The sequence below is a fragment of the Chiloscyllium plagiosum genome, chromosome 10 (genome assembly GCF_004010195.1).
Source record: "Chiloscyllium plagiosum isolate BGI_BamShark_2017 chromosome 10, ASM401019v2, whole genome shotgun sequence".
NCBI lineage: Eukaryota > Metazoa > Chordata > Chondrichthyes > Orectolobiformes > Hemiscylliidae > Chiloscyllium > Chiloscyllium plagiosum.
The window spans coordinates 25050251-25060865 of NC_057719.1; the positions used below are offsets into that span (position 1 = coordinate 25050251).

The window sequence follows — 10615 nt, forward strand, 5'->3', positions numbered from 1 at the left end:
TGATGCCTCGATTTTAAAAATCGCAATCTGATTTTCAAATTCCCCCCCCCGACATGGCTCCTCTCCGTAATTCCAAAACCCTCCAGGCCATCTACGCACATTTAACTCTGACCTCTTGAACATCCCTGATTCTTACCACTCCATAGGTGGCTGAAAGCATTGTCCTCAAAGTTCTAAGCTCTGAAACATCCTCCTTAAATCTCTACATCTCCTTCTTCCTTCAAATTGACATCACTTCAAATTGACCTCTTTGCCCAACCTATTCAGTTTTCACCATGGCATTTCCACATGTGGCTGGTCTCAGAGTTTGTAACATTCTTGTGAGGCACTCTCCTTCACTTTACTACATTAAAGGGGCTGCATTAACGTTAGCTATTGACATACTCCCCAGGTAATAGATGAAGCAGCATCTCAGTGACAGTGCAAGTACAATGGACAGCATAAGCTCAGTTGGGACTGCTGCAGCTTGCTACTGCTTAGGGAGATCTGATTCACGGTGTGGGGTCATACAAAAAGTCACAAATCAAATGGAGCACAGAATGGAGTCCCTGAAGCCAGGAGGTGCAGAATACAAAGTCTGTCCTAGAGTCCTACAGATCAAGTGCTCACCAACCCCCCTCCACTTCACCCCACCAAGAATCCCATTCCTCATCTTCCACCAGTCCCTGGCCCCATCCCTGTATAAGTATCAACATTCCAAACTGTAACCAATCCTCTGCGCTCTGGCCAATCACCAAGGTTGAAAAGGTATGACAAGAAAAAGGCGCCAGATGGAAGGGCGGTGGGGGTTGGTGGACATTGAGATGTAATTAACACGGCTTGTGGCTGCTACTGAATCTACAGGGACCCACCAATCTGCAACAACTGCACCCTCAAACCACGGGCTTAAAAAAATAAACTTACTCCTTCCATCAAGGATGTTCATTTTACATCTGCAGTCAGTTGGAATCGGGTGGCTCCTGTCTTGTTGTGGGTTTATGATTGTTTTTGGGGAAGGGGAGGAGCGCACATACACATCCGTACACACAGCTTAAAAATAAAACCCCACTTCTTCTGAACATCCCTGTCCGCCTGTGAACCGAGGTTCCCCGGTTCAGGACCTCGACCCTAACCCCGGGGGGGGGTCGGGCTGGGATTTGGGGAAGGGGGCGCGATGCCGAGGAGCTGCGCGCAGACAAAGGACACACACTCCCGCTTTGGGTGGGAGAGAGGAGAAACCCAGCACGCCGCCCAAAACAAAAATACAAAATAAAACCTCACGTCCGAGTAGGAGCATTTGTCGGAGTCGCTGCCGCCTAAGACGGCGCAGGCTTCGTTCTCCAGCTGCTCGTCCTCTTCCAGGACATCGGCGAGGGAGACGATGGGATCCTCCTCTTCCAGCGGCCGCTTGTGATTCCCTTCGTTTGCCGCCATCTCGAAATGTACAAAGACTTCCGGGTTGGGGGCAATTTAAAGCTGCATGTGGCAACCTCCCCCTTCCCTCCCTTCGCCACCGCCTCTCTCTCTCTCTCTCTCTCTGTGTCTCTGTCTAACCCAGTTTCACTAAATACACCGCCCGCTGTGAGTGAGAGGCTGTGCCTTGGTGAGGTCTCTCTCTTATTGTTACGTGCGTTTACCGAGAAGCTGGGTCCTCTTGTCATCTTCCTCTCTCCTGCCGCTGCCTATTGACTCGTTTGCTCTCTTCCGATAGTCAGAGGGCGGGCCCTGCGTCCGTCCCGTCCCGTCCCCCCGCCCCGGGCTGGACGGTAGCCGCTGCAGTCGGTCGGACATGTGCACCCCGGCCCCTGAGTGCGAGCTGTGCGGGGAGCTGAGTCCCCGGAGCGGCGAGCGCCGCCGCTTCGCTGTCCGCACCGCCTGCACCGTCCCCGGCGTGCTGAGCGGAGTCCGCCTCCTGCAGCAGCAACTCCAGGTAGCTCTCAGCGAGCTCGTCCTGCAGGAGAAGCGACAGCAGCAAGGGCAGAGCTGCCCGGAAAGCCCGGCCTCCAGCACAGCCGGTGAGTCTTGGGGAGAGGAGGGAGGGGGAAGAAATGTGTTAAAATATCAGGCCTCTTTCCTGATGAAGGGTTTTTGCCCGAAACGGCGATTCTCCTGCTCCTCGGATGCTGCCCGACCTGTTGTACTTTTCCTATACCAAAGCCATCCCACTACAGTGACCTTGTTCACACATCCAAGACCTTGAGATGGATTCCAGGAAGATGCTCCCTCCTGTTGTGGAGACTAGAAGTAGGGGAGATGGTTGTGGAGAATTCTTTTTCTCTGAAGGTGTACAGAATGGAAGTGGTGATAAATTTTAGCCAGATTAGCTTTTTTTTAATTGGCCAGGGAGTTGTGTGGTACAAACAGGACAGTTTGGATGAGACCACAATCAAAACTGCCATGATAAGTGAACCAGGAAGGCCTTCTCTTGCTCCTATGTCAAACGTGCCCATCTCCTGTCCTCCTACAATAAGTCGAGTTAATTCTTGATGTTGCTATATTTTTTAATTCTCTATTCCACCCTCCCCATAATAGAAAGAATCCTAATGTCATGGTGGGTTGGAAGGTATAGGGTTAAAATTGTGCAGAATAAGGGAACAGGTGTTGCTTCTACAAAAGCTTACATTATAAAATTAGGCTGCGCATGCCAATACTAAACAGAAGAAGCGAAAACAGGTAGAATTATTAATGACTAGTAGGGCAGAGCAACCGTGTAGCGGGATGTACCAGTAACAGGAGAATAGTGTGCCAGTCGCAGGAGGGATGTGGCCATCGGATGGAATTTAGTTTGGCAGGATGATCGCACGAAGACAGCAAACTATGACAGGATAGTCACATATAAGGAATGAGATAAATAAGAATAAGGGGCGACAGGCTTAGAGTAATGGGAGAAGTAAACAGAGGCGGAGAGAAGCTAGACAAAGGTGGAGTGAAGCTAGAGCTTGTGACAGGCTACGCGCTACAGAAAAAGTAACCAATGGGGTGAAAGGGGAGGACCGAGAGATGCAGCTGAACAGCATAAATCAGAATGTAACCCTCAGATCGGGGTGCTTACCTGTTAGGCACCCGTTCTTGCAAGTACATATCAATAAAATTTGCTGCTTCAGAATTTGACTCAGATTGAAATTTATTAATTTGTGAGTTCTATTTCTAACATGGGTGTTGCTGTTTTTTTTCCATGCATTGTAGTTTGAGGGAGGGATTGACTAAACCTTGGGTCGAACGTTGGGAGTATAATAGGAAGCGTGGATGAACATGTCCTGACCTGTTCTCTCCTGGACAACAGTTTGAGTCTATTTCCTCTTCCTCTGCCCAGCACCACATTGCATTCCTTCCTGTCCCATCACCTCTGTGTTCTCCCCTCCCTAATTAGGAAATAGCTTACATTTGTATGACAGTGAAAAGGGGCAAACTGTTGATGGAAGAGTTGAGAATAAGGGAAAAACCGAGTTGACGTTAATTGGCAAAAGAAGAAATGAAAACATCGGGGAAAAACCTCTTTATGCAGCCAGTTGGGTTCAGGTCTAGAGTGTACTCCAAGTATGGGGAGGCAGGTTCAATTGAGGAAATCGAGAACAAATTAAATGATCACAATTATTAAACCTGCAGAAGGAGGCCATTTGGCTGCACTGCTGTCCAAACAAATAATTAAGTGCTGTTCTCCAGCCCACTCCTTATAACCCTGCACATTCTTCCTTCTCAGATAGCAGTCTAATTCCCTTTTGAATGCTTCATGTGAACCTGCTTCCAGTACACAGTCGGGCAGTGCTTTTTCACGTTTCACCCTTTTATTTGAAAAGGGAGAAGGCAGAGAAGTTGCCATTTGGTATATTGTTCCTTCAGAGAGCCAGGGTAGATGTGAGGGCCAAATGGTCGTCTCCTGTGCTTGTGACCATTTTGTGGTTCTGTATGGTAGCTTTCCTAACCTTTGAATGCTCCAAGATTCTTCCCTATCGCAGCAAATGTTTTATGAAGTGTAGTGATTCTTGTAATGTCACCAAATAATGGAGTCATTTTTTGTGCAGCAAGCTACCACAAAAAATGTGAATGAGATAAATGACACACACTTATTTTGGGTGTTTGTTGAGTGATCAGTGTTGGCCATGACCTCTGAACTCGCCATGTCTTCTAAAGTAAATCTTTTAGATTGATCATTGTTTAATACCTCATTCAAAAATGTTACCTCCTGACAATGTAATGCTTCTATAGCACTGCATCCTTTTCATTATCTTCTCATGAGATTTGGGCATTACTGGCACAGCCAGCATTTGTTGCCCATCCCTAATTGCCCTTGAACGGAGGACTGAGGGCAGTTAAGAATTGAGGAGAAAGTGAGGTCTGCAGATGCTGGAGATCAAAGTTGAAACTTTATTGCTGGAACAGCACAGCAGGTCAGGCAGCATCCAGGGAACAGGAGATTCGACGTTTCGGGCACAGGCCCTTCTTCAGGAATTGACCACGTTGCTTTGAATCTGGAGTCATGTAAGCAGACCAGGATAGGATGACAAGATTTCCTTTCCTGAGGAAATTAGTGAACCAGATCTGCCTTTATGACCATTGCCAATTGCTACATTTCATCCAGTTTTAATTAAAGATTTTTATTTACTTCAGACTTTGCTATCTGTGATGCTGGGATCAAACCCAGTTAGAAAGTGAGGACTGCAGATGTTGGAGATCAAAGTCAAGAATGTGGTGCTGGAAAAGCACAGCAGGTCAGGCAGCATCCAAGGAGCTGGAGAATCAACGTTTCGAGCATAAGTCCTTCATCAGGAATCTGATGCCCGAAACGTCGATTCTCCTGCTCCTTGGATGCTGCCTGACCTGCTGTGCTTTTCCAACGCCCACAGTCTTGATTCAAACCCAAGAGCCCAGAATATTAACCTGAATTTTTGGACGACGAGTCCAGTGACATTAACAGTACCTCCCATCTCTCCCTATTGGTGATATGAATACACAGTAGACACTGAAGATTTTGAATTTGGAGTCACATCCTTCTGACTCTGGGGAAAGAGCATTACCACTGACCCAAGGCAAACAACTTGAAGCACCTTCTTTTCCCTTTCCCTCCAACCCTTTCCCTTAATGCCTTGGGCACTGCTCTCCAATTCAACTGCTCCAGCTATTTCCCTTTACATCCTCTCTCCCTTCAACTCTATATCCATTCTTTAAAAGTTAAAATCAAATTGTCTTCATGATCTATCCTAGATAGAAATTCAGAATCATGAGTGAGAAAACAAAATGTCTTTTTCTTTATAAACCCTTCCTTTAGGACAGGAATGATGTGGAGAGGGATAGGAATTGTGGGGAAGGGAATGGACTTGATATCAAAAAGGCAGGGAAGAGAAAGAAGCAAAATGTAATATAACAACAAAGGACAGAGGAGAGTTTTTTTTTTAATGAAAGAGAAGTGGTTGTTGTGGGAAAACTACGTCAGTGGTGGTAGTTGAGGCTGCAGATGCCCCCATTTTGTGCTGTTGGCATTATGTGAATATTACCACTTGGAAGGAGGAATACACTGGTACTCAAGTCCCACTTCTCCATGGGATGTCCTGAAAGTGTAAATGTCCAACTGAATCACCAAAGTATTTAAGTTCCTTTACTTTTACGGATATCTGGGACAAAAAAAAACTTCCAACTAAATGTATTTATTATGAATAAACTTAATCTTAAAAGTGGGAAATGGGTTATTAACTACTACGAGGTAAACTTTGAACTTTAAACACAAACGTGCATACATGAAGAGGACAGGGCAGTTCGGAGTTATTATAGCTGGAGGAAAAAATTGGCAAAAAAAGAAAATCTCGTGTGTCAAGAGTCCAAACCTCAAGGACAAAATTGGAGTTCAGCAAGAGAAGGAGAAAGTGAGGACTGCAGATGCTGGAGATCAGAATCAAAAAGTGTGGGGCTGGAAAAGCACAGCAGGTCAGGCAGCATCCGAGGAGCAGGAGAGTCCCTGTTTCAGGCATAAGCTCTTCATCAGTGAGAGAAATAGGGTTTACCATTAGGGTGAATGGAGTCAAGATTAGTCTTGTCACTAAACATGTGCCTTATGAAAATGTAGTACTAACAACAGTCATTTTACTGTATCATGTAAAATATCCATTTGGGCATTCATCATAACTATATAGTCATATTCAATATATTTCCCAAAGTGTATTCTGGTCAAAAAAATCCCAAGATACTTGGTGCCAGGCAGAAAACATGAGCTGCTTGCCATTAAACAAGGATTTACAAGAATGTTGCCAGGGTTGGAGGATTTGAGCTATAGGGAGAGGCTAAACAGACTGGAGCTGTTTTCCCTGGAGCATCAGAGGCTGAGGGGTGACCTTATAGAGGTTTACAAAATTATGAGGGGCATAGATAGGATAAATAGACAAAGTCTTTTCCCTGGGGCCGGGGAGACCAGAACTAGAGGGCATAGGTTTAGGGTGAGAGGGGAAAGATATAAAAGAGACCTACGGGGCAACTTTTTCACGGAGGGTGGTACATGTATGGAATGAGCTGCCAGAGGATATGGTGGAGGCTTGTACAATTGCAACATTTAAAAGGCATTTGGATGGGTATACGAATAGAAAAGATTTGGAGGGATATGGGATGGGTGCTGCCAGGTGGAACTAGATTGGGTTGGGATATCTGGTCGGCATGGACGGGTTGGACCGAAGGGTCTGTTTCCATGCTGTACATCTCTGACTCTATGACTCTAAACAACAATGACCTATTTGCAGTTAATTTTAAACAATACATAATCTGATTTATGTGAAGAATTCTGTTTAAAGCCTTTTGAAGTTTCCATTGAATACTGTTCCTGAATCTTTCTTTAGGGCTTCTTATGATCGATCAAGACAAGACTAATTGTTTGGGAGCCATCTTTTCCCTCCCAATTTGAAAGTCGCAAGTTGTACAAATCATGGTGGATTTATTCTTGATTATATTTTTGATATTGATCTTGATTGAAGTTGTATTTTTCTCAGTTTTTTTCTTTGAGGTGTTTTTAACCCGTACCATCACAATTCTGCCAATAGCACTTTGCAACTGTTTAAAACACCAAGAGAACAATCTGGGATGATTCCATCTCATTGCTGTATTCTTGCATTTCTCTCCCAATGGGGGAATGCTCCTGGTTTCTGCTTGCTTCACCATATTGTATACTTCAGATTTGATGCGCAAATAAGAACAATGTTAAAGATGAACGATTGTTGTTCCTTTCCCCCTCGAATGAAAGATTGAAATGTATTCTTGGTATTTATAACAATGTGTTTTTGTGGAAATCATTACTTTTTTAAAAGTAACTTGGAATTGTACTTTGTATTTTACATTGTTTTAATTATTAACATGAAGGTCCCTTCCTTTTCATAGTTGCTGGAGGAAGTATTTAAGTGCATGTTGTTAGGCTTCCTAGTGAAGACAGAATTCTTGACAAGTATACTTGCTGCTACCAATAATACAATGTGAAGTATATGTTGTTATTTGATTATCATTTTAAAATTAATATGCGGAGCAGAGGCTGGTGGATTTACAGTACTGTATATCAGAAATGGCTTTTCAGTTCTGTCAGGTACTGCCTGGAAGCATGATTCATTTAAGCTAATAACTCTGCAGTACATTCAGAAATGAAGCTAGAAAACGGGTCAGCCTTTGTCTGTGCAAGAAAAAAATAATGACTGAAAATTAGTTTGTTCAGTTAAAATGTTTGTTTGTTCTTTTTCATGATATGGAATCCATAATTACCTTTCGTATCTTCCAGGAAATCGTCTTTTTCATGTAAAAGAAAATCTTGATTGTTTTTCTTGACTGAAAAGGACATTTGCACATTTCAGTAAAATAACGAACCATCAGAAATGCTGGAAATCTGAAATAAAATAGAAAATTCAGGAAGTATACAGCTGGCCTATTACACTTGTCAAGATACAGAATTAATTGGTTTCCCAATTTATTTCCTGCTAATTGGTCTGGATTTTAAAAACTGATTGGCGTTTCCCATGAGATTTACATAGCTTTGGGTGGATGAGAAGGTGATAATATTGTGATGCCTACAACTGTGTGGGACTATCTAGGTGGACTGGTTTTATTTTTCAATTTTGTCTATTTTTAAGTGTCTAAGCCTTCACTTAACAAAGTGCATTTTTTAGCAAGTTTGGTTTTTAAATTTCAGATTTTTTGTACCAAAGGTTTTTGGTCAGTTTGCAAGCAATTACTGTAATTCAAGTTTTCATAATAAATTATTCCTTTCCTATTCTTGTTAGAGTCTTTGCTGTCGTTGTTCGATCAATTCAGATTATGTTATGTGCCATTTTTAAACCATTTCCCTCCCCACCCACCCTCACAATCACTAAAATGCCCAAGGCTGAGCTTTAAACTTTATGGTTTTGTGCAGGGAAGCTTCACTAATGTACAATTACTGGAAGCAATAACTGAACAGATGCGAACAAGAATTTACACTAAGGCAAATGTACTGGTGTCTGTAATGTGATCACGATTGACAAAGAAAATGTTATCCATGCCAAATGATGCATATTATTGTGGAGCTCTTGGGTTTTAGCTGTCAACATGTCTGTTTGGGATAAATCTCTTAAGTGACTAAAGTTGAGCTCTATGCATTGTGTCTTTCAATGTGTAATGCTACAGTATTGGGCTTGATAGAATTTTCCAGCCATGGTTTGGCAACAGTGTAACTAAGATGTTGTATCTCATGACCTGGAAATGAAGATTTGGTGATAGAAAGTTTTGTGTGCTTTTTGAAAGAGAGGAACTGAGTAAAAGATGTTTATCTGTGGTAGGCAAAAGTGAGGACTGCAGATGCTGGAAATCAAAGTTTACATTAGAGTGGTGATAAAGGGCTTTTGCCCAAAATGTCGATTTTCCTGCTCCTTGGGTGCTGCCTGACCGGCTGTGCTTTTCCAGCACCACTCTAATGTTTATCTTTGGTATACCAAGAAGGCATTTGGAATGCTTCTCTTTATTGGTCAGTGAATTGAGTGTAGATAGATTTTTAGAATGCGAGGTGCTGCATTTTGGAAAAGCAAATCAGAGCAGGACTTCTACACTTCATGGTAAGGTCCTGGGGAGTATTGCTGAACAAAGAGACCTTGGAGAGGAGGTTCATAGCTCCTTGAAAGTGGAGTCGCAGGTAGATAGGATAGTGAAGAAGGCATTTGGTATGCTTTCCTTTATTGGTCAGAAAATTGAGTATAGGAGTTGGGAGGTCATGTTGTGGGCTGTACAGGACATTGATTCAGCCACTTTTGGAATATCGTGTACAATTCTGGTCTTTTTCCTATTGGAAGGATCTTGTGAAACCTGAAAGGGTTCAGAAAAGATCTACAAGGATATTGCCAGAGTTGGAGGATTTGAGCTCTGGGGGGAGGCTGAATAGGCTGCTTTCCCTGGAGCGTTGGAGGCTGAGGGGTGACCTTAAAGAGGTTTGTAAATCATGAAGGGCATGGATAGGATAAGTAGACAGCTCTTTTTTCCTTGAGTGGGGGAGTCCAGAACTAGAGGGCATAGGTTTAGGGTGGGATGGGAAAGATACAAAAGGGACCTAAGGGGCAACTTTTTCACGCAGAGGGTTGTGCGCATATGGAATGAGTTGCCAGAGGAAGTGGTGGAGGCTGGTACAAATGCAGCATTAAAAGGCATCTGGGTGGGTATATGAATAGGACGGGTTTTGAGGGATATGGGCTCGGTGCTGACAAATTGGCAGGATATCTTGTCGACATGCACAAGTTGGACCCAAAGATCTGTTTCCGTGCTGTACATCACTATTACTCTAAGGTGTTATTCAGGATAAATTACAACATGCAAAGTGGTTTATAAAGTATTTGCAGTACAAAATATAAGCATTTCACTTCATGCTGGTGTGTATATTCTACACAAGCCTCCTTTCATGCTGCTGTAACTAACTCCATCAGTGTATCTATAGACCATCTCTCATCTTTGCTTTTTAAATTTTATTGCAAGGTCACATTCTGTTCTATTGTCCTGTCTCCGTCCCTTACTCCTTCACAACCAGTTGCTCCAGTTGCCTCCTTTGCATAGGCTACAGCTTTTTCCTGTTTTTTTTAAGCTTGTGCGTAAGTTGTTGGCATCACTGGTTAGGCGAGCAATTATTTCCCATACTTTAATTATCCTTGAGAAGCTGGTGGTGAAATTAGTTTAGTTGCACACCCATAAAACATGTGGCTTTGAAGGATCTGATTCTGTTTACGGAACTGAACCTTCCTGAACCTACATTCATCCTGCCCTTAAAGTTCTGTAATCATTTTGGAAACCATGAGTGGCCATGCAGGGATTTCCTGGAATTAAGGTTTCTGCCAATCCCTATGGATTTCAACATTCTGCTGTGCTGTTCCAGCAATAAAGTTTCAACTTTGATCTCCAGCATCTGCAGACCTCACTTTCTCCGCCATGCAGGGATTTCCTGGAATTAAGGTTTCTGCCAATCCCTATGGATTTCAACATTCATTTTATCTAATGTTCTTTTTGGCACATGGTTCAATAAGGGTTGGTCACTTTGCTCACTCAGGTGGCGATTCCTCATGTGTGAACCTAAATGGTTGGTAGACTAATCTTTTGGGGAGGCAGCATCCGAGGAGCAGGAAAATTGACATTTCAGGCAAAAGCCCTTCATCAGGAATAGAGG

The 10615-nt window shown here is 43.3% G+C and overlaps 2 protein-coding genes across 3 annotated transcripts in view; one reads left to right on the forward strand and one right to left on the reverse strand.

Annotated features, from left to right (window-relative positions):
* ubr7 (ubiquitin protein ligase E3 component n-recognin 7) overlaps window positions 1-1704 on the reverse strand; it is a 36796-nt gene extending 35092 nt beyond the window's left edge. The window contains exon 1 of one of the 2 annotated variants that reach the window (XM_043697197.1): window positions 1617-1704. In XM_043697197.1, coding sequence (XP_043553132.1) covers window positions 1617-1640 — 24 coding nt within the window. In that variant the 5' untranslated portion in view covers window positions 1641-1704. Of the gene's footprint in view, window positions 1-1260; window positions 1426-1616 lie in introns of those variants that run through there. The other variant, XM_043697196.1, reaches the window with a different exon arrangement.
* A 60-nt stretch (window positions 1705-1764) lies between these two features.
* Window positions 1765-10615, forward strand: part of si:dkeyp-55f12.3 (uncharacterized protein LOC568418 homolog) — a 10959-nt gene continuing 2108 nt past the window's right edge. The window contains exon 1 of the mRNA XM_043697198.1: window positions 1765-1994. Coding sequence (XP_043553133.1) covers window positions 1769-1994 — 226 coding nt within the window. The 5' untranslated portion in view covers window positions 1765-1768. The remainder of the gene's footprint in view (window positions 1995-10615) is intronic.